This window comes from Carettochelys insculpta, chromosome 6 (genome assembly GCF_033958435.1).
Source record: "Carettochelys insculpta isolate YL-2023 chromosome 6, ASM3395843v1, whole genome shotgun sequence".
Lineage (NCBI taxonomy): Eukaryota > Metazoa > Chordata > Testudines > Carettochelyidae > Carettochelys > Carettochelys insculpta.
The window spans coordinates 40,668,570-40,693,128 of record NC_134142.1 but is presented as its reverse complement, the minus strand read 5'-3'; the positions used below and the strand labels follow the sequence as shown (position 1 = coordinate 40,693,128).

Here is a 24,559-nt window from a genome sequence, read left to right as displayed (position 1 = left end):
TCCCAAAAGAATCTTCCTAACGAAGGTTCTCTTCCTCGTCTGGTAGAGCAAGTGTACTGCTGGAAAACATGCTGTGTTCTTTCAATTTCAAATTGAAAGATCACATTTTGTGTGTAGACACTCCACAAGTTCATAGAATCATAGGGCTGGAAGGGACCTCAGGAGATCATCAGATTCAGCCCCCTGCTTCTTGCAGGATCAACCCCAACTAAGTTATCCCAGCCAGGATTTTGTGAAGCTGGGACTTAAAAACCTCTAGGGATGGATATTCCTCCACCTCTCTAGGCAAGGCATTCCAGTGCTTCACCACCATCCCAGTGAAGTAATTTTTTCTGACATCCAACCTACTTCCCTCCTTCTGTAACTCCAGACCATTGCACCTTGTTCTGCCATCGGTCGCTGAGAACATATTCTCTCCATTCTCTTTAGAGCTCCCCTTCAGGAAGTTGAAGGCCATGTCTGCACTTGCAGAAATCTTCAAAATGGCCATGCAAATAGCCATTTCGAAGATTACTAATGAGTGGCTGAAATGCATATTCAGTGCCTCATTAGCATGCCACCGGTCGTGGCTCTACAAAATTGCCACATTTCGCTCCCGCACAGCTCATCTAGACAGGGGTCCTTTTCGAAGGGACCCCGGGAACTTTGAAATCCCCTTATTCCTATTATCAGATTTTGGGGATTTTGAAGTTCCCAGGGTCCTTTTGAAAAGGACTCCCAGATGGATGAGCCACGCAGGAGCGAAACATGGCAATTTCGTAGAGCCGCGGCTAGCAGCATGCTAATGAGGCGCTGAATATGCATTTCAGCCCCTCATTTGTTATCTTCAAAACGGCCATTTGCATGGCCATTTTGAAGATTTGTGCAAGTGTAGATGTAGCCGAAGGCTGCTATTAAATCACGTCTCAGTCTTCTCTTCTCCAGACTAAACAATCTCAAATCCCTCAGCCTCTCCTCATAGGTCATGTGCTCCAGCCCTTTAATTGTTTTTGTTGCCCTCCGCTGAACCTGCTCCAGCACATCCACACCCTTTCTATAGCGGAGGCCCACAACTGGATGCAATACTCCCGATGTCGCCTCACCAGTGCTGAGTAGAGGGGAGCAACTTTTCTAGATCTGCTCTTCTTTGAGAAAAGGCCGTTTTTTGTTTTTTTTAATGAAAGAGCATGCTAGTGTAGATGCAGCCAATGACCCACCCTCTGTACCCAACAGTAGGCCTCTCTTCACACCCACACACTTGTGATCAGAGAAATACATCCTATGAACACTTGCCTCCTCGTACACACAACAAACATGACCTACAAGTGGCTTTTGATTATTAAGACTTGCAAAGCATTTGAAGATGAAATGTCTGATATAAGTGATGAGTTATTGCACAGTGGTACAGCCACCTGTGCACATAGCAGAAGCTGCTGTCCCCTGTGTAACTGGTCAAAATTTTAAGAAACATTAAAACCCTAAAATGCAAAACTATACTTTGTAAAGGATCATTTTGTAGATAATTGTTGGGCTATTACTTTGATTAGTTTCTTAATGCAATTTATTTTCTACTTAAATTTCACATTGTCAGACCACCCAGAAAGCTTTTTGCTTAACAGCAAGAGTGCCGTTTTTGTTAGGCTGATACCAGCACAAGTGCATGAATGTCTGTTCAGTGTTATCTGTCTGCATCTCTCTTTTGACTACTTTCCTTGTGTTTTTTCAAGTGCATGGGATCCTACTAGTAATAGGCTTTCATCCTGGTTCTTCTTTGATCAGCCTCAGGAATATTCTTCCCATCATCTCTATGATTCTTAAAGGAAATCTTTATCTCCATCTGCCCCTGCTCACAGTGCAAGGTAGCTCCCCACAGATATTTCTCTTGGGACTTAATCCACTCTAGTTTTGAGTGTATGAAATAATGGTGGTTCCTCCACTTCCACTGGTAAGACATTGCTTCAACCTCACACAGCTCCCAAATATTCAGCCTATTTTTTCTTTTTCCTAAATTCAGCCCAGTGCTTTTATTTTAACCAGGGTTAACAGACATCACTGTATTAGATGAATGCTCGAGATCTTCCATCTAAACTAAAACCAAGGGCCAAACAATTTGTGTTGGGGGGTAATTTGAATCTGACTCCTGCTCCAGATTCTCTTATTTTTATAATAGGCTGAACTAAGAGAATGGTGGTGGTAGCATGAAGTGTGCAGTCCAGATAGCCATCCTAGTTGTGAAGTAACAGGAGCAAACCCCTGTGAGCGTGTTTCGCACTCTTCAGTCTCCCTTCTCCCCACTGCCATTCTCCTGTAACTCCTAAAGTGTGTTCTGTTCCCCCAGTGTCCTCACTCTTCCTATCCATCTGTCGTAGTGTTTTTGCTGTTTGTCATAGTCCCTATGTCCTCTTACCCCTTGAACCACAGTATGGCAGCCATTTTGACTGTGGGGATGGCTTCAACTCATTGAGGACAGCGGAAGATGACTACCATCTTTATTAAGGACTGCCTCACTTCCATGTGCAGATAGAGTGTAAGGAGCTAGTGGCCATCTTGATTGTTAGCCCCACTGTCAGAATAGGAGATAGGACCTACTTTGAAAAAAGCAGTAAAGTAGCACTTTAAAGACTAACAAAATAATTTATTAAGTGAGCTTTCGTGGGACAGACCCACTTCTTCAGATCCTAGCCATACCAGAACAGACTCAATATTTAAGGCATAGAGAACCATTAAATATCGAGTCTGTTCTGGTCTGGCTATGGTCTGAAGAAGTGGGTCTGTCCCACGAAAGCTCACCTAATAAATTATTTCGTTAATCTTTAAAATGCTACTTCACTGCTTTTTTGTTTTGATAGTCTATAGACTAGCATGGCTTTCTCTTTGTTAGTTTGAAAAAGAGGAACTTTGCAAGTTGGCAGCTTTTGTCGTGTTTTCGTGAGGCAGGTAGAAAGCTCACCCCAAAATTGCCCGACTTGCAATAAAATCATGGGTGTTAATGTAAATCTCATTGGTGAAACTGGGTAATTTCATAGATATAAAAGGTGTAATTAGAAGTTGCACAGTCAGGCAATGCATTGTAATGATTTGCATAGACGGTACCTCCATCAATAGGTGGAGCTGTAACTTTATTTTAATGCTGAGTTGGCTGCTTTAATGTTATGTAGTTCTGTCCGATCTGAGCAGGGGCTGTAGGAAGTTTTATTCATGCTTGTGGTGGGGGAGTTGTTACTAGCCATGTCCCAGCACATCCTTTGATTTCAACAAAGGAGTATTATGGTATTGAAGATAAGCAGGTGGGAAATGAAGAGTGCAGTCATTCACTTACGTACACACTCATATAATACTCTGCCTCACATGTATGCGTACACACATTTTCAGCAAGCGTGGAGCATCTTATAATTGTGCACTGGATGCTAGGTGCCAGGTGGGCTGGTGGGTTGCATAGCAACCATTACGTGAAAAGATACCTGCACAATAGAAGGCCTCTGGGAGAACTGATTCTGAATTCCCATGCTCAGAGTGCTGCCATATCCTATCCCCCTGATCCTGGTACACAATGGGAATAAAAATCTACCCGTCCCAGATGCTTTGTGCCACTTTGCCTTTCATTTTGCTGAATGCTTGCAGGTCCTGAGGGGTTTCTCTTTGGCGTTAAATTTGATTGCTTAAATCACTACATTATAGAATGATGCAGCTAAGGAGAGTAAAAGATAAGCTGTGAGAAACACAAAGCCAAGGAAATCTAAAAAAACAATTATCCAGGACTGTGATGGGAATGACCTTTATGCCATGGCTGGCAGGGAGAAGTATGTGCTAAGGTTTTTATACCACTCTCATGGTATCTAAACATCAGTTCATAGGAAGATCAGCAGCAGAAAGGCCTCCCTTCCTATGAATACTGCTAGATATCCTACCCTACCCAGTATAAAGGGCAGCATGGTACAAGGCACAAAGATTTTTATGTCAAGGCAATTGACAGAATATTCAGCCATGGGACACATTGCTGGAGAAGGGGAACCCAGTTGAAGAATAGATGAGGGGGCTGAAGGAGGGGAAATGAAGTTGGGGGCCAGGGCAGAATAAACATTGTGGTAGAATTGATGTGGAGAGATGGGCAACAGGATAGATTTTTTTTTTAAAAAGGTTGGGACAGAATTGGCGTCTAGGCTGAAGGGTGGGGGGCTGGCCAGATGTGAGACCGATATACTCCCCTCACATGATTTTTTCAGACTACATTCAGCATTTCCTCTCTCCAGTCAACAGTATCTTTCCCCATCTAAATTCCTTGGATTTTCATCTTTCTTCACAAAGGGAAACAAGGCGAAATCTCACACACAGAACAATCCAACATACTTTGGAAGCAATGGAAAACCCATCTGCAGCACACACACTTCTCTGAACACCTTCCTGGAGCTGTGTGACATTCCAACCAGCTTGACACCAGGGGCTAGCAAAACTATTGACCACTATAAATATTGCTTTGCAATTTCTTGTTTTCCACTTAAGGCTGCATAAATGGCTAATGCCAAGAAGGGAGTTGTCAATAATGATTTGGCACGTTTTATCCATGGGTCTCAAAGGACTTACTTCTATTTGTGTTATCTTCATAAAACAGAGATGGACATCTGTGCTTTTAACATTTAGCTTTGTGAAGTAGAGCGCACAGCAGCTGAGAAAGGAGGGGTAAGGAGGACTAATGTTAAGCAATAGGAATTCTTCATGTGGAACAGTCTTCAGGTGGGAGGATCCTCCACTCTTATTGGTTCGCAAAGAGGCTTTTCTTTGTGAGATCAGAGCAGCAGCAGCCCATGCAAAGGAGAGTTTGCACATGGGTCCTGGAATGGCAGGTGCTCAGAGCACACTGAGACATTAAAAAAGCATTTTGCAGCATCCCACTGGAGCCAGCTTAAATGGTAAAAATAATCATCATAAATAACAGTGTGATGGGCCTCTCCTATGCTTTGTGAAGACTGGCTTATGACCATCGATATGTAGGTATCAGAGATGCTTTACATAAAATGGGACATGTTACATCATATTTTGAAAGCAATAACCTGATGAATCTGTATATCCTATTTCTGTGGATGTTACAGAGAGGTAGCCATGTTAGTCTGTACTTTCACAAAACAAAAAAGCAGTCCTGTAGCACTTTAAAGACTAACAAAATAATTTATTAGGTCATGAGCTTTCCATGGGGCAGACCCACTTCTTCAGATCTGGAAAATTATGATAAATGAAAATTGAGATGAAGAGAGTGATCCCAGGCAGCCCATGTAATTTAATAGACGCTTGCTGTAAGTAATTTTTTCCCCTTCTGTCCCCTCTTCTGTACTGTGTAGATGATTTGTCAGTTTTTATTTCATTTTTTTCTGTCTTTCTGTTAAATTGTTTTGTTAGTCTTTAAAGTGCTACAGGACTGCTTTTTAGTTTGGTGCATGTGTCATTTTTGTAAGTGAGATTAGAATTATTTAGTATGTATCTAGTTTTAATTCTAAATGTGCTAATGAGGGCCTTCAGTAGTACTTTTGGAACTTAATGGCTCACAGCACGCACTTCGATTTTTTTTTTTTTTTGTGTATGTGTGGGCCTGAACTGTGGCTGGTCCTAGAAAGACATGTGAGCATGCCAGCTGCTCCTGGAACCCATTTTTAATCTAGTACTTTTGCATTGTGATAGGGAGACTAAAGAAATATTTCCTGCCCTGGGGGGAAAGCCTATTCAAAGAAAGAAAGCAATCAGGTCTTTGTCTTCAGCTGCCCTTTACCAATCCTAAGAGGATACACATGACTAAACCTGGGAACAAAGACCTGCAGGATAAAGATGAAGACGGGGGTGACCATCCGTCCTGTATTTGGAGTACCAAAAAGGAGTCCCTACTTATCTTTTAAAAGGGACTAATTGTCCTGTAATGTAGCCCTCTTTCGCTGACCTTTTCTGCCAGCAGCTGCTGGAGGTAGTCATTTCCCATAGCCTTGGGGAACCAGGGGGAGTGTGGGCGGCTGCCATATCCCTGCCACTTCCCTGGGGCAAGCTGGTGGCTGCTGCTTCCCCAGTGCTCCTGGGGAGGGCCAGCAGCTGCTGCTCTCCGGGGCTCCCATGGTGGGTGAGCGGCTACCGCCTCCTTCCCAGCTGCCCAGGGCTTGGTGGAGCCAGGAGGAGCTACCCCCTCCCCCCATATCTCCCTGTCCTGTATCTATACATGTGTTTTTCTGAACGAATCTTTGGAAAAAGGTGCTCTTCCTCATCTGGGGGAGGAAGAGGGCTGCTGTATTTGGGACAGGGAGATATGGTCACCCTAGTAAAGGCAAAGCTGCTGGACCCTGGTCAGAGAAAGTTCATCTCTCGCCCGAGATAAGAACAACTTTCTACAGTAAGAATTTCCATATACCCTGGCATGTTTTGTTTATTTTGGCTTAGGAACTTACTCTGAGCTGTCTGTTTTCACTTGCAATCATTTAAATCCTACATTTTACACTTTTATCTTTTTTAGTAAGTGCAGTGTAAATTATTGTTACTTGGAGGGAGCAACCACTGTGCATCTCTTTCATTGATAGAGAGGGCTGCCCTTATGAGCTTTCTCAGTAAAACTTTTACGTGGAATAAGATAGATTTATTTGAGGTTTTGGTCCCTTTGGGAGGTTGGTTTCTTACCAATGGCCTTATAGCTGAGTCCTCTCAGAGCCGAGCTGGTTCAGTGCCTGTGCTGCTCTACAGGGAGCGATAACCCCAGTTCTGTGCCTGGGCTGGAGGAGACCAGAACCTCTGGCCCAGCAGGACAGTGTGGTGTGGAAGACCAGAAGGCAGGAAGGTAGGCATAAGTGGCTTGATCAGCAAACCAAAGGACAACCATCAACTTCAGAGTCTCCTGGTGCTTTTTTGTCTAAAGTCTTTGTAGAAAGTCCTTGGGGGCAATATCTGTGCCTTCCTTGGTGTTGTGGAGCACTTAGAGTACAGTGCTACAAATAACAATTTACCATTCCCAGTTCCTGCTAATGTCACAGGACTGTGTGCCTATGCAGTATGGTAATACTGTGTTTCCTGGAATGAATTCACTGTAAATCCCACAGTAAATCATGACACTATGGTTAGAATGTGCTTCCCCCTATAACTGTCTTTCAAGCTGTTCTTTTGAGACACAAAACATAGTTGATGTGAACCTTGCTCATCCTGTAAATTTTAGGGTGAGATCCTAATGTGATTTTGGGATGATTCATATCCAGATTCTACACTGAATTTGGAATGCACACGTGAGCTAGAACAGATAAAAATTGAAAATAAAATTCTCATGCATGTGCCCCTTTGAACTAGTTTCAGAGTAGAAAATACCAAAGGAATGGCTCTGTGCAAAGAACAGGTATTGAATGCATCACATATCAAAATCAGCTGTACAAAGAGCAAATGTAAGTGAAACATCCTTCTGGATTTTCTCCGCACCATTTTGATGGCTCTGCAGCTGATGCCTTAAATTACTATTTAGAGTTTTAATATCCCCTTCTCCTTTTCGTTTGCACCAATGGTCAGCAGCATTCTGCCAAAGTGACCAGAGATGGGAAGTGAAACCTTTTAATATGCCATATGTTGAGCTAACAATCTCCCCCCTTCTGAGAAAAGAAGACCATTAAATGTGTCCTCAACACTTTACAACACTGTGGCTGTGAGGAAATGACTTAGTCATTTGACTCCTGACCTCAGACCATAGCTATTTGATCAGAATTACCTGCAGGCATATAAAGAGTGTGTTTGACTTGATTGTAATACATTTCCTTCCTGCGGATCAGAAGTGGCTGGGCAAAGAAATTACCATCGCAGAGAGTGTTAAGCTCTTGGCTCTTTTCTACTTCAGAAGTGCTATCAGTGTCAGCCCTCCATGGCTAAGGTGGCTGTCTGTTAACATAAATATGGATATTTATTGTGTAAATGTAGGTGTATGATCTACTGTGAAACCTGAGAGTGTTATTGTGTGTACATAAGCACAAGCACAAATAGATGTGAGTCACTAGCTTTCTTGCCACTTCCAGAGGTAGCCCAGATTTTTATGGGTCAATGATGTGAGCCCCTCTGGCAAGACTATTGGTTGTATTTCAGACCTTAAGCTTCAGTGCTATCGCTTGATGACGTGATGAATTCATGCCGTAACAGGATGCTTCATGCCCTGAGGACCCAAATGTCACCACATGATCATTTCTCAAGGGTAGCTGTCACAACAAAAATTACTTCGCTTTTTGAGAACTGGCTCATATCTGTGTTCCACTCTGAGGTATATATGCAATCCATGTGTGAGAGACTGGAGAATTCTGGCAAGCAGTGGCCATTTGGTTGCATCTGTGTCCCTATTTTCCTTGGGGTTAGCACTTAGAGTATAAGGGGGTAGAGGATGGGGTGCTGACCGTGTCTCTAGTTCCTTCTAACCACCGTATGACCTCAGTTTGAACTCTCTCTAGTATTTGGAGCTCCTGCTTTCTCTTCCTCCTCTAAGTATTCATAGGTATACATTATGATTAGGGCTTTTTTGTAGCTAGTGTTTTCATAGCTACAGCTAGTTAGTGTGCGAATCCCCACACCAGTGGTCCCTAGTGCACGTCTTAGTTTATACTCAGTTTAAAAACTGTGCCTGCTTTACCTGCTCCATTTGGTCAGCAACAACAAGGAACACTGCTTCAGAGAAGCACATATCTCCATTCAGCGGACTGTCTGCTGTTCTTTTGCCACTAGAACAGGGCAGTAATGGGAACTTTGGTTTTGGAACCACCTGATGAAACATGCAGTAAGCCTCAGTCAAAACCAGCTGGGGAGAGATTCCTGTACGTTGATCAGAGCTGGCAAGGAGTTAATCCCCTACTACTATGTCTGGCCCCAGAGTGGGAGGGGCAAAGAATAGGACCTTTTGGTTTTGTGCTCTCATGAGAATAAGAGGCACTCTCAGAAAGACAGATCCTTTCCTAGACTTTCTGAGAGGAAAGATCCCTTCCTGACCATGTCCAAGTGGTGGGGTGAGGGTGGATTTTTCATGCTCCTGCCATAAAGTTTTAGGCCATCAAAAGTTACATGGGCAAGTTCAAATGACTCATCGGAATAACTGACTGCAGTGCTCCAATTACAATCAAGTAAGAAACTTTCCTTTCCCTCACTCTCTTACTAAGGGGATCTGTTGTTTCTTTGCTTGGACTGAGACAAAATGAAACAGAGAAGTGCTAGTAACATGCATGTAGTATTAGCATGGGTGACTGCCTTATGCAATGGAAAACATGAGTGCGTGCAGTTTGATTGTGCCATCCAGTAATTTCAGTCTTTCACTGGGTGGGATTTAACAAGGTGCCACTGTACTGATAACATGAGGATCCCTGGAACCTGGAGCAGCAGCCTGAATGACCTATTTAGAAAGTGCTATTCACTGTCATCTCTTCTGCAAACTTCACAACCCACATTTTGGACTGCTCCTCTCCCCCACATCCCCCCCATACATATTGGAGTCAAAACAAAAAAGCAGTCCAGTAGCACTTTAAAGACTAACAAAATAATTTATTAGGTGATGAGCTTTCATGGGACAGACCCACTTCATCAGATCATAGCCATACCAGAACAGACTCGATATTTAAGGCACAGAGAACCAAAAATAGTAATCGAGGTTGACAAATCAGAAAAATATTATCAAGGGGAGCAAATCAGAGACTAGAGGGGCAGAAGTGGGGGTGGGGAGTCAAGAATTAAATGAAGCCAAGTATGCATAAGAGCCTCTATAATGACCTAGAAAATTCCCATTCCAGTTCAAACCACGTGTTCTTAATGTGTCAAATTTGATTATAAAAGAGAGTTCAGCAGCCTCTCTTTCCAAACCGTTGTGAAAATTCCTCTTCAGTAAGACACAAACTTTCAGGTCATTAACAGAATGGCCCACTCTATTAAAGTGCTGACTGACAGGTTTGTGAATCAGGAGTGTTTTTATGTCTGTTTTATGCCCATTAATTCTTTAGAGAGTTGAAGTCTGTCCAATGTCCAAAGCATCTGGGCATTATTGGCACATGATGGCTTATGTGACGTTAGTTGAGGAACATGAGAATGTGCCCGTGATTCTGTGAATAACCTGGTTAGGTCCAGTGATGGTATCTCCAGAATAGATATGTGAACAAAGTTGGCATTGGGCCTTGTTGCAAGGAAAAGTCCTAGGACTGGTGTTCCTGCAGCATAGACTGTGGTTATTGGTCAGACTCCTCATAAGGTTGGGAGGCTGTCTGTAGCAGAGAACAGGCCTGTCACCTAGGGCCTTCTGGAGTGTGGCATCCTGATTAAGGATAGGTTGTAGGTCTTTAATAATGCATTGCAGTGGTTTGAGTTGGGGGCTGTAGGTAATGACCAGTGGTGTTCTGTTCTTGGTTTTTTTGGGCCTATCTTGGACTAGCTGGTCTCTGAATATTTGTCTGGCCCTGTTGATTGTTTTTTTTATTTCTCCTGGTGGGTAATTCAGGTTTATGAATATTTGGTAAAGATCTTGGAGTTTTCGGTCTCTGTCAGTAGGATCAGAGCAGATGCGATTGTACCTAAGGACTTGACTGTAAACAATGGATCTAGTTGTGTGTGCAGGATGGAAGCTAGAAGGGTGTAGGTAAGTATAGTGATCCGTGGGTTTCCAGTAGAGTGTGGTACCGATCAGGCCATCCTTGATTTGTACTGTAGTGTCCAGGAAATGTATCTCTTGCATGGAGTAGTCGAGGCATAAGTTGATGGTGGGGCCAACTTATTTGAGTCACGATGGCTACATCTACACGTGAAGCCAACATCGAAATAGCTTATTTCGATGTAGCAACATCGAAATAGGCTATTTCGATGAATAACGTCTACACGTCCTCCAGGGCTGGCAACGTTGATGTTCAACTTCGACGTTGCGCGGCACCACATCGAAATAGGTGCTGCAAGGGTACGTCTACACGCCAAAGTAGCACACATCGAAATAAGGGTGCCAGGCACAGCTGCAGACAGGGTCACAGGGCGGACTCAACAGCAAGCCGCTCCCTTAAAGGGCCCCTCCCAGACACAGTTGCACTAAACAACACAAGATACACAGAGCTGACAACTGGTTGCAGACCCTGTGCCTGCAGCATGGATCCCCAGCTGCCGCAGAAGCAGCCAGAAGCCCTGGGCTAAGGGCTGCTGCCCACGGTGACCATAGAGCCCCACAGGGGCTGGAGAGAGAGCATCTCTCAACCCCCCAGCTGATGGCCGCCATGGAGGACCCAGCAATTTCGACGTTGCGGGACGCGGATCGTCGAAGTAGGGCGCTATTCCGATCCCCTCATGAGGTTAGCGACTTCGACGTCTCGCCGCCTAACGTCGAAGTTAACTTCGAAATAGCGCCCCACGCGTGTAGCCGCGACGGGCGCTATTTCGAAGTTAGTGCCGCTGCTTCGAAGTAGCGTGCACGTGTAGACACAGCTGATGTGTGGTTGCCTCTCCGCTCACATTGGAGCATGCTACGTGTTGCAGCAGGAATATCACTGGGTTTGGCTAATTTACTGATGAATGAAAACCAGTGAGAAATCTTGCAAGAAAATTGATTCTTAGTTATTAGTCAATCAAAAGTGGGTAAAGAGCAATTTGTCAAAACCAGTTAATTATCCATGTGAAGCCACCTATTACAGCTCACTACAGTTCTGTATTTTTTAAAAGCACAAACGTCCTCTATCTCCAACTCTGCTAGATGATTAAAAGAAGAGGAAAAAACATTTCTGAGGGATTGCAGGAGACAGAAAATTGGTGGTGTGAAAAGTCATCTAGGTTGCATGATGGATTCATATCTTGGCCTCTCCTCTAAGATAGCTGTCTGGCCCTTTTTTTTCCTGGACAGTCCAGTATTTGACTTCTGTGTCCAGGTGCCATTCAAGGTTACCAGGTACCTGGGTTTTGGCTGGAAAGTCTGGTTGAAAAGGGGACCTGGCTGCATCTACTCAGATATACTGACTGGACACCAACAGTCCAATTACCATACAATGATGAGATACACGAGGTCATTAAAGTGCCCCAGCCAGAGCTACCTCCTACATGCAAGCAGGCTTTTTGTCAGCCTGCAGCAGCTCCCATCCCAGCCCCAGAGTGGAGGGAGCCCATCTTGGGTGGGAGAGGAAGGTGGAAATGATCTGGCATGCTGTGTGGGGAGGAGAAAAGAAGAGTAAGTGATGGGGATGGGACCTTTGGTGAAGAGATATGGCAGGGGCACGGCTTTGCAGGGCAGGAGTGGAAGAAGCAGGGTCAGAGTCCGAGGTGGGGTTTGCTCTAATTTTTTCCATCCATGGGCAGAATAAATTTTGTTATATGCACCAAGGCATGTGCAAAGGTGCACCATGAGTGCTGCCAGCTGTGGGTGCTGTGGGCACTCTGCTAATTATCTGGGTGGCACTTTACTCTCTCCTGGGCAGCTACTCAGGTACTCAGCTTGCACAGAACACTGGTCTTAGAGATCCGGTTATCAGCTGTTAGAAATGAGGGAACCCTAGTTTCTTTGCTGCAGAGCTGAGTTCAAATGCTGATTCCAGCTACCATTGGAACTGAGTTTGCTGGTTATGCCTTAGTGTATTGTACTCATAAGAGATTTTGTTTTCTGTAAGGAAAGAGAGACTTTGTTGTTGTCTACTGCCAGCAGTTCCCCAGCCTTTATTGTTGCTCTGTAAAAAGACACATCTAATTATTAATTCTATAGGTAGCATCATCCAATAGGGAAAAGTGTGGGCTAAGTACCGCAGTTAGAAGTACCTAGAAGAGTTTACCACTATACTGTCCATTTCAATAGGTTTCACTGTTCTGACATGGGTTTCCTTGTGGTTGTCCAAGGAGAGAACCTGAAACAGCGATGACTCAGTTTCTCCCTTCAGTATGTTCTTTCATCTGGAACGAAGGGACAAATCAACCAGAATTAAATCTGATACCCTATCAGATACACTCCCAACAGAAATGCAAGCAGGTGTATGTCATGGTGCTACCAATATAGTATTAGTCAGTGGCATAATTTTCTCCTTTTGGAAACTTTTTTGGCAGGTGATGGTGTGATGGTTACATAGAATTACACTGGAGGTCATTCCCTCATACTTCTAATTTAAAAAATGTCAATTTAACTATAGGACAATTATATGTCTTAACACCTTTTTCTGGCCACTACTATGGTACTTTCAAATGTCTTCCATAGCAACCGTGTTGTCTGCAAGGGACGTGAAGCCAATATATTGATTTTAACAAGTACTGAGGATCCTATATTGAGTCTGTTGGTAGTCACACTACAACAGAGATAACAGTGTCTACAGGGACAACAGAACGCCATGAGATTTTTCAGGAATTTCTTCATGATTTTAGCAAGGAAAATACTGATCAGATATCCTTTTTTCCCCCCTTTTGCAGCAAGAGATGAAAATGTGGCCACCTTCCGTGGCTCAGAGTACCTTTGCTACGACCTGTCCCAGAACCCCATCCAGAGCAGCAGTGATGAGATCACCCTGTCCTTCAAGACATGGCAACGTAATGGGCTCATCCTCCACACGGGCAAGTCAGCTGATTACGTCAACCTGGCTCTGAAAGATGGTGCGGTCTCCTTGGTCATTAACCTGGGGTCTGGGGCCTTCGAGGCCATTGTGGAGCCTGTGAATGGCAAATTCAATGACAACACTTGGCATGACGTTAAAGTGACACGCAACCTGCGGCAGGTAATGATGGAGTGAGAACACCAGGAATACTTTTATCTAGTTTGCTCTGAGTAGACAAGGGGGCAGGTGATGGGGAAATGGGGATGCCAGACAGGATACATCAAAGCATTTTTACCCTCCTGGATGTCTCTGTTATCCAAGGGACAATGAAATACCATTAGTTAATGGGAATGTAGCCCTGTTGTGATATCTCCGTTTCCACTTACTAAGTTTTGTCTACTTCTTTCCCTAGTTTGATTTATTAATAAAACTTGTGACTTTACTTTACTTTCATCTCCCTTTTCCTTTTCTCTTTTTTCTTTATTTTATTGTGTCCTTAATTACTTTTTAATCTTATCAGTAATATTCTTGTTGCATTTAAATTCTGTGTGAACAGAGTGGTTTTTCTTTCCACAGCTGATTCTTTAGCCTCCCCACCCTTTGTCTTCTTTGTTTTATTAATTGATTTAACCATTGCCATGATGACATACTTTTAATTCTTAAAATCCGTGTTTCTTCCTTTACTTTTTTCTTTTCTTGTTGTGTGTGCATCTGTGTATGTGGTTATTTTAACTTTGTAGCTTGGGAGTTAATTGGCTGGAGGCTTTCCAAATCTTGTGGTTTCTCTGTTCTTTTCTATTTTTTTTTTCTGTTCTGTGATCTCCTTTGTTGCTTGTGTCTCTGCCGATGAGACTCTTCTGTTGGCTGTGAGGACTGGAAAAACTGAAGGCCCAAAAAAGAAAACAAAGAAACAAACCACAAACAAGCAACTCTTTGGAATGGCTTTATCTGATTTTGCCACAGTTCCTTTACATCTCTACCTGTTGCTTTTCTAAGTGGGGAGCTCCATCAGGTGATGTCTTTGCTAGTCAGCTAGCCTTAAAATACTGAAAGTTCACTCACAAAATATAAATATGTGCATAAATAGATAAGATAAATTTAAATAACATTGCTCTGAAAGCTGGTGAATAGATTAGGTCATTTAGGCCCATCCACTGCATGAAAAATGAGGTTTACATGGTGGATATAAACTGTTAGCGTCTTATTGATTGGTAAACACTGTGTAAACAGCTTGCAAACTGAGATTTAAAAATCAGTTCATACTATCAATGTGATCTGGCCATTTGCTTGTTAATGTGACTGCTTACACAAATCCTCATAGTGTCATTCCAATTTACAGAACTTCACTGGCTGAAAAAGCAGCCCTTTTGGAACATTTGCACTAGTTAAGATAACAAAGCACAGCTTGAACTTCTCTAGTCCAGCACCGTTGGGACCTGACCAGTGCTGAAACAGCAAATTTGCCAAACCACAAGGTGGCCAATATTGTCTAGCAGCGTTACCAGCGCTTCCACTGCTTGCTGAGCTCTTTGAAGATTTTTAGGGGTAAATTACAGCTAAATAACAGAACAGAACACTAAGAGCCAGAACTGGTATTTGTAAACAAAATTTATGGGACTGTAGGAAACTTGGCCACACCCATGATAAGTGGACATCCAGCTAACTAAAATCATGCTGGATTGCAGATGTTGCTGGACCACAGAGCGCTAGACTAGAAAGTTTCAACCTATATATGGGGTACCCAGGCTCTTGTTTCTGCCATAAACCAACCAGAGCCTGGCATCAAGAAGAATTTTCACCCTTTTCTTTGTTAGTGCATAATTGCCCAATCTGAGGATTTTACACCTTCTTTTGAAAAATCCACAGCTGGAGACAGACGAAAGGGAGTTGTCTCATACAGCACAACAATTGCCATGTTTCTACATATCCAGGATGCCATGTCTTACATATTCAACATATCTGTATGTAAACTGGAGGATGCTATTCAATCAAGGCAAATTACATGCAGCAGCAGGGTTATCACTGCAGTCAGCATTTGTCTAGTTCCACTACTTCACGTGCAGATAGGTTTAATTTCTTATGCAGTGGATGGGTCTTAACAATCCTGTTTCATTAAAATATTCCCATTGGTCTAGCAGAGGAAGATATAGCAACTATCTGAAGGCTGTCACTCTGGAACAATCTGAATGTGTCACCTTCTTTGTTGGTTCCACTTTATTTATTTTTAAGAACAGCTGCTCTCTGAATATCTTCCTCTAGTTTTTAGACCATTTGAGCTCATGGTGCTTTTTAATTTTTCTGAGAAATCAGTTTTCAATGTCACAGAGCTTCTGGAGTGAAATTCACCCTTGCTGCTTGCCATTGCTGTTTTAGATCTTGAGGAAGTGGGGATGAGCAGGGTTGGCAGATGGAATTATAAAAGGGACACTCTTTAAAAATATCTTTCTAGCTGATTCTTAGTTGTTATTTTCTGAATACAGAGTTGAATGCAAGCAACACTGGGTCTTTTTGGTGTGGGTTAAAGCAGCAGCACAATCACGTTACTAATAGAAAACAAGTGAGCCAGCACCTGGCATTTTACATTATGCTCTATGCATCTTATTTTGTCTGTTCAGAACATTATTGTTTGGTCCTGAATACTGAGATGATCCGGCTTGATTGCCAGGTAGCTGGGCTTTTACAGCAGGATTTTTTTTTCTAACTATCAGGGAGACCAAACTCTTAAAAGGTAAAAAAAGGCAGAGGGAATTAAAGACCCAGTCATGAAAGGTTCTGAGTGCTCTAAATTTCTATTGGCTTCACTGGGAATTCAAGACTCCTAGAATATGTCTGGGTTGTAGAATAAACACAATTCAAAAATGGAACGATTTTTAATTAATGCCTACCATGATGGATCGTAGAATCATAGAACATTAGGACTGGAAGGGACCTCGAGAGGCCATTGAGTCCAGCCCCCTGCCCCAATGGCAGGACCAAGTACTATCTAAACCATCCCTGATAGACATCTGTCTAACCTGTTCTTAAATATCTCCAGCGATGGAGATTCCACAACCTCCCTTGGCAATTTATTCCACTGTTTGTCCACCCTGACAGTTAGGAACTTTTTCCTAATGTCCAACCTAAACCTCCCTTGCTGCAGTTTAAACCCGTTGCCTCTTGTTCCATCCTCAGAGGCCAAGAAGAGCAAGGATAGAAAGGTATGATCATATTCGAAGTGCAGGAGTCAGAGTTGGCTATACAACTTCATCATATGATGATCTTGTGCCAGAATAAAGCAGAAAAAGGAGTACCTTGTGGTAAAAGCATTGGGATGGAAGTTAGGGAATCTGAGTTCTGTTCCTACTTTTGCCACTTATTTCCTGGGCATGTCACCTACTTTCTCTTTCCTTGCATTTCCTCATCAGTAAAAGACAGCAATATTAATACTTACCTGTGAGCAAGTCTTCATTCAACTGTGTCATGTCTACACAAGCAGCTTTTCCCAGCAAAACTGGACTTTTGCCAGAAGAAAACGGAGGGTGTCTACCTGGCAAATTCGGGTTGTTGACAAAACATGGGACGTCTGCCAGCAGTGTTATACCTCTCCCAGTTCAGGTACAACGCCTCTCTTGACAGTGTTCTGTTGACAGAACAGCTGTGTAGATGCTCCAGGCCTTTTTGTTGACAGACAGGGTGTCCTGTTCACTGGGCAGCCCTGTTTGCAGAGCTTCAGGTCAGTCATTCTATTGAGAGAGGGTCAGTCAGTCTGGCTGCTCTCTGTCAACAGAGCAGATTGCTCTTTCAATCTGCTTTTATGTGTAGACACAATCTGTCGATAGAAGTTTTGCCGGGAAATCCCTTCTGACAGTAACTTCTGTTGAAAGAGGCTTCTTGTGTAGACATGGCCCTGATGTGTATGAAGTGCTCTAAGATCTTCTGATGGAAGAAGTTATAAAGGACAGGGTATATGTATTTTAGCATCTGCTCACCATTCATCCCAGAGTATACGTGTGCAGAAAAGCTTAGTGTAATTTAGTGTTTTCCTACAGAGACGGCAGGTGCTGATACTGAGCTGTGCCCATGTTTACAGCTGTGCTGGGGAGGATGGCCACAAAAGAGTTATTCTGGGCACTTAGATTTTGTAAGAAACTCCATTGTCTCCTCATTTTTGACTGAAATATGTATACTGTGAGGGAAATACATTTGCCAAAAACCAAATAGTTTTTTTTAAACAAGACTTATGAAAGTCCAATAATATAATACACATCTTAAATTGTGCTTTTTTAAACATGGTTTTGACCATGTTCGTGGGAATTAGATCAGAATTTCCAGTACATGTGAGAGGCTTTGCCCAGTACTTCTGATGGGTCATTACTTGTCTTGTAGCCAATCCGTGACAATATCAAGTCCTTTATTTTCTTAGATCAAGTGACTAATGCAGCAGTCAATCTCTTCAGAGGGACACAGTGAACCCAGAATTTCCCTTGAGCAAATGTCAATATAAATCTTTTTATTCATCTTTTTATTATAGTTAACACAGATCCCTGGTTTTGTCATTTTGGAAGTGGCTAGTAGGGACAGGATTGTAGCTATCTTTCACCAGCGCTTTCAGAAAATGTTTGGGGGCACAACAGGAGCCTGGGAGTCAGGATTCCTGTTTTGTCAGCAGCTCTGCCACTGACTCACTGTGTGACCCTGGGCAAGTCACATTCTCTGCCTGTGGCTCAGTTTCCTCATCTGTAAAATAGGGATAATAATACTGATCTGTCCACAGGTTGCTATGGGACTACTTTCATAAAAATTTCAAAGTACTTTGAGATAATTGGACAGAAAGCACCAACTACAAATTATTATTATTATGCATTCTCGGAGAACAAAACACAATGGAATTGGGACATGATGACACTGTGTTGCAATTCCACACAATTTCCTCCAAGCAAATCATCCTCCTAAATCAATCCAGGGCTCTTAAAAATGTCCTAGAAGTCAAACTTGTAGGAGGCAGGACTGATCACATCATGTGTATTTTTGGATCTGTGTTTGCTTGCTTGGAATAGAGTGGAGCACTGGGTCTTAGGCTGTGTGGTCACAACTGGCTTCACTGCTGCCTTAGCAACTAAGGTGGCCCACAGGTCAGAGATTCCACCCAGGGGCCTTGGATTCCTTGGTTGTAAACAAATATACAGATAACCTAGTTGTCTCCCTCATTCCTCTAGAGCAGGCGTGTCCAACCTGCGGCCCGCAGGCCGCATGCAGCCCTGGACAGCTAGTAATGCAGCCCCACAAGATCGTAAACTTTTAACATTATTATGTGATTTATATACATTAACTATATTATATATTTTGTACATGGCCCAAGACTATCTTCACTCAATGAGGCCTAGGCAAGCCAAAAGGTTGGACACCCATACTCTAGAGAAAACCTAAGAACAACCCCAAGATTCCATTAAACAACTGGTTCTTACTGATAACTGTGTGATCTGGTTCCCCTTAGCTTTATTCCATTACCAGAAGTTAGTTGGGTAGTGGAGGCCAAGCCCGCAAGCCTGAGACCTACGCAGGATGGGGCCAACTAATAATGGAGATGTAGTCTTAGAGGCAACAACAGACATGCTAAATACTCTCAACCTTTTGCCCCTCCCACCTCAAATGTCTGGCACAGGCAATTCCTTCTTCAGTAAGGTGGGTTTAACTCCTGCACCCCACGTGACACAGGTGAGCTACAGGTGTACACTACACTGGCAATCCAACCACATGTGTTTTGTGTGTCTTTCCTGACAGTCATGAATTCACCTGTTCTGTAGACATCTGCAAATCAAGGGACTGAAAGGACAGACCCTCTAGCCATGGGAGATTGTTACTTGCTTAGGATAATGCCACAATACTTGAAGATAGCAGAACTTAGAGGAGAGGAAAGCAAAGAGAGATGGGAGTGGCTGAGAGGAGATCCTTTGCTGGGTCTCTCTTGAAGGCAGCGGGCGGTGCGTGCATCTGTAGGGATAAGGGGGTTGTTGGCGGGCAATACACTTTGATGGGTTTTTGAAAAGTAAGTATTGCACAGTTTTAATTTTAATCTATTTCTGGCTGAGTGATACTAAAATATGTATGGGTTGGAGGCTGGGAGAGTAAGCAGCTCCCTTCCTCTTCACAGTTTAGAGGCATGGTTTCCCACGGATTCCTGGTCATATTGTCCTCTCTCACTCTGTGTGTGTCAGGCGCCCCACGCCTTTTTTTGAAAGACTAACACTAGACCATTCATGCAATGTGTCATTTTTACTAACCAACTAATGTACTAACACCCTAACGACTCATCTTTGCTTTTAGTTATTTTAATTAACAATCGTTCTGTTCACAATTTTTTAATTTCCTTTCTTCCCCCTTTTCCGCAAAGCACTCAGGCATTGGACACGCTATGGTAAACAAACTACATTGTCTGGTAGATATCATTCTTATTGTCTCTTTTTTTGGGTTTGCCGTGTGTTACCCACCTTTTCCTCCCTTTACTCCCCTTTTTCCCCCTCACCGTTATATTTACTTCCGATTTTGATTTTCTTTTGATTTCATTGTGAACACCTTTTTTCTCTTTATTTTTCTTTAAGAAAAAACAAATAAAACAATGAAAACGTACACAACGGTTCTGGAAATGGGGTTTAGTGATTTCTTACATTAGTTTCTTCACTTCTCTTTTTCTTTTTGCTTTCCAGTCTGATGATTTTTTTCTCTCATTTGCTTTTTAATTTAGATTATTTCTCTGTGGGTTTTTTTGTTTGTTTGCTTTCTCTTTTGCTTTTTGACTCTCCAAAGGTTTTTAGCTCAGAATCATTGCAGGGCCTCTAGTTTGTGTGGTGAAGGCTCTCTTTTTCTCTCATCCTTTTGTTGTTACAACGGCTGTTTTAGACAAACTGGCCAGAGCTGTCCTATTTCTTGCCACTTCTCCTCCTCCTCCACCTCACCCCACCCCAACCCCAGTCCCTAACTCCTCTCTTTCTGTCTCTGTCTCTCTGACATTCCACCTGCCATGGCCGAAAGGAGCTCAGATGATTGTTTCACTACACGTTCTGCATGGCATGTCCATATCTGGTGACCTGTCCTTCTCCTCCTGTTGGCCTCTATCTTTTTTCCTGCATATCCCTGTCTAGTCACTAACAACCATTAAACAAAATTCACATCAGTTTCACCTCCTTCTTTCCCGCCTCCCCCTCTGCTCCCCCCTTCGCTCTCCATGTGTTTTGGGGTTTGGGATTTTTTGGGTCTTTTTTCTTTTCCTTTTAATTTATGATGATCTTGTTTTCTGTTTGGTTTTTCATTTTGGATGATTGCATGCAAGTGTGAAATAGATTTTCTGTCTGTCTTTCTGTCTTTCTGGGCTCCAGATCTTATTGGCATGGGCCTGTCAAAGTGTGATGTGTGCACGCTTTGCATTTTCTCTCTTTCTCTTCTCTTGTCCTCTCACACTTGCTGGTGTGTGGTTGATTTCATTTAGTCGTTTTTGTAAGTTCTTCCTTTCATATTATATTATTATTATGTTGGCTATGATTCAGCCAATGCTTTATACATTTTATTTGTTCTTTTATTTGGTTTTTGCGGTGGTGGGTAGTGGGAGTACGCCCATGGCATGCACATCCATAATGTATTGAAAGTGAGATCCTTTCCCCACCAACCCTCCCCGAATGCATGATTGTCAGTGTGCCGTGAGCAAAAACCCATAAAACAAAAAACCCAAGATATCGGCTTTGACTTCTGTAGTCTTTTTTTTTTTTTTTACTAACAACTGTAACTAACCATAATAATTAATATAAATACTAATCAGTCATAAAATCACCTAAGATGAACAATCCCTTTGGAGGACAGTTCCATTTTCTAGCCTGATTTAGTGAGCATCTTGATGGCTGGAACATCTGCTTGCCTTGGGAGCAGTGCAGTAACAACAGTGCAGGGGTGAACAGAAGTTAGAGTGCTTCTGTTGTGGGCAAAGCAGACCAGAAAATGGAACTTGGCCACACCAAATAAAAACAAACAAACAAAAAACCTTCACCAAAAACTTAACAAAAGTGATATGAAATATAGGGGAGGCAACTTGTCCTTCTTGGGACTGTAAGGTCATTTCTGGGATTTTTTTTTTTGTTTTTGTTTTGTCCGTTATATCCCTTGAACAGGTAACAATCTCTGTGGATGGAATCCTCACTACCACGGGCTACACACAAGAGGACTATACCATGCTGGGTTCAGATGACTTCTTCTATGTAGGAGGGAGCCCTAGTACAGCTGATTTACCCGGGTCACCAGTCAGCAACAACTTCATGGGCTGTCTCAAAGAGGTAAGTTTCTTCTTTGACAACTGCTTTCTGGTTTTTATTCCCCTCCACCACCCTGTGCCAACAAAAAAGTTGTTTCCTGTCTTTCATTACATCCTGTATGACTCTCATATGTTCTGAATCTTACACTGATGCTGCAGTAGCTCTGCAATTACATTCACAGGCAAACATGGTGTCAACCACAGACAAGGCATTAAAGACAGTGCCCCAGAACCTGGAGTCTAAAAACCACATCTCTGTTGCTTTAGCTACAGAAAGATTTCCAATAGCTGTCTGTGGCAGTAAGGTAGGTTGTTGGCCACTTGAGAGCAGTGGTAAACATATGTGGGCATCGGGATAATAGCCAGAAAAATAAGGCAAATGACCTGTTGCTAACTAACATTCTCCGTGATGAAGAAGGAGAACCACAGTCATCAGAAAATTTCAGTGTCCTTGTTAAATGACTTGAGTAACAAAAAAGAGTAAATTAATGGTAATAAGAAATAATGAAATACAATATTGCAGGCAGCATAAGATGACTGGTACTTATATATTCTAGTTGTGAGCCTTAAAAAGACAGCTCTTGCCAAAAGTCTTACACAGAAGGATCTGAACATGTGCAGTTATTTCTCTATGCTGGGAATAGGAATCACTGTAGTTATTCCAGTACCCTGGGGTAATTGCTAGTCTATGTCTGCGTTTTCATGACAACTGTTATAAGAAAGCCTTCCTATTGATGGTTTCTTGACCCTGAGTATCAATGTTCATGTCACTTTGTTGAAGGCTGTCTTCTAAAAGACATCACAGGTTTTGAATCAACTGCCCTAGACAGCTTACAAAGTTCATAATAAGATTTGCCAGTAACCAGAGTCCCTGTGCTGCTGTGCAATGTCAAGTGTTGTGAATGGGCTTCTTGTGTGCTTGCTGTAGTATGTCTGGTTTTGTTTTCAGCCACCAGTGCCACTGAGCCCTCTCTTTGGACATTACAGTATCAGTAGATCTGATTAAAGAGGTGAATGTGACACAGCACCCCAAATTCTTCCTAGTGCTCTTATTATGTCATAGATATGATGTATTTTCTATAAGACAGGGCATGTAAGGTGTGCAGTGAAGCCTCTCACACACCTGGATACCAACTGCCTGTTTTGTTCATAAACTCAGTGGAGGCTACTCCAGTTCCAGGCACCTGTGTTTTTGTTAGGTGTGAAAGTCCCTCTGTCTCCTACTGATCACAGAAACCCCTCTGGCTACTCAGCTGCGGGGAAGCACAGCCTTCCATGCTCTGGCTCCTGTCCCTTCCCTTCCATGCCCTCAGAGCTGCCTTATATAACCCCTCTGCTCAGGGGCTCACAGCTGCCAGCTATCAGGCCTGGATTTGCTCAGCTGGCTCCTATAACCCTCTTTGGGCAAGTCTGAGAAAACAGAGCTCTGTCTCAGGCTCCCTGGCCAGTAGTCCATCACAGGTGTCATCAGGGAAGTTTATGATTTGCTGAATATGATGATCCCATTTGTATGCATGTGTCATTTTTGTATCTGAAGTTATCAATATTGACTATGTATCTGTACTTCACATGAAGTCACGTCTGGTTGACATCCACTAGGCAAAATGCTTCCAGTCTAAATATCTGGTTGTGAAGGGCCCATTCAAAGTAGTGGTCCATTAAGGAAAACAACAGACCTTAGAAGAAGCTTATCCCCCAACTGGTGAGCCTTTCCGTGGAAATTTTGGCCAGCCTGTAAATAATGTCTGCCTTGACTCTGCAAGGACATGTGACCAGTCCACATGGTTGGATTCCATTTGGGGAGTGTATATTTTTGCGCAAGCTGGGCTGGGAACTGTTTTTCAATCAAAAGGTTCTCACCATGTGCTCAAGCTGTATAAAACAGGGAGCAGCAGCATCTGTTGTTTCTCACTGTCCCCCAACTAAACATCTAAGGGAAACTTCATAGGAAAAGTACTTGGAATGGGGTTGAAATGCCAAGCTGCAAATCAAGTGCCATTGGTGCCCTGTGCATCTGCAAGTCTGTATCATCTGTCAGGGTGAAAGACTGTCAATTCAAATACTGTCCTTCTAGTATGTTAAGTATTGTTTGCATTTTTGTGTTTGCTATTATTTATAGTCACTTAAAATCTATCTTCTCTAGTTACTGCACTCGTTTTATGCTTTATCCAAACCAATAAGTTTGGAGTGAAAGGCTGTTGTATTTCCTCTCCACTTTGAGAAGGGGGTGACTTCTCTGAACTTATGCTGTACATTGCCTTGTGCAGTGCAAGAGGGCATAATTTTGTGTTTATACTCCAGAAGAAACTGGCTGGGTGGCTAGCTGATGTCTGCTGTTGGCACTCAGGTGGCTATTTGGGTAAGTGACTCCACCTGCTGTTGTGTTGGGTGAAAACAGGGCCCAGGTGAGGTGGTCTGTCTCCCTAGAGCACTGTGAGCAGGGTCAGCTCCACTGAGTATTAGAAGGTTGTAAAAGGTTTCCATATGTCCCAGACTAGGGTTGACAGCCCATCACAAGGCAGTGGATGGTTATCTTAAAGAAATCATGGAACTGTCCATACTAACTCATATGCCCTTCTGTAGTTGCCTAACAACTCTGCCATGTCATAAAACAGCCACATGCAGTGTTAGGCTATTCTGAAGTAGTCTTATGCTGCCTCATGTGTATTGGGTACTTGACTTGAGTGATGCCCCCCCAAGGTGTTGGAACAGCTATCTGCCTTAATCTTAATTGGTTGAAGGAGATATGCACTGGTTGTTGGAAATGGGATCTGGTCTGAATTATATCCTTTACAGGAAATAAATGTCC

General features: G+C 42.9%; 1 protein-coding gene across 16 annotated transcripts in view; it reads left to right on the top strand.

Moving 5' to 3' along the window:
• Positions 1-24,559, top strand: part of NRXN3 (neurexin 3) — a 1,384,038-nt gene that overhangs the window by 336,431 nt on the left and 1,023,048 nt on the right. For 10 of the 16 annotated variants that reach the window (XM_074996688.1, XM_074996684.1, XM_074996686.1 and 7 more), the window contains exon 1: positions 21,656-21,772. In XM_074996688.1, the coding sequence (XP_074852789.1) occupies positions 21,671-21,772 (102 nt within the window). In that variant the 5' untranslated portion in view covers positions 21,656-21,670. Of the gene's footprint in view, positions 1-13,353; positions 13,656-21,610; positions 21,773-24,559 lie in introns of those variants that run through there. The other 6 variants (XM_074996672.1, XM_074996671.1, XM_074996675.1 and 3 more) reach the window with 2 other exon arrangements.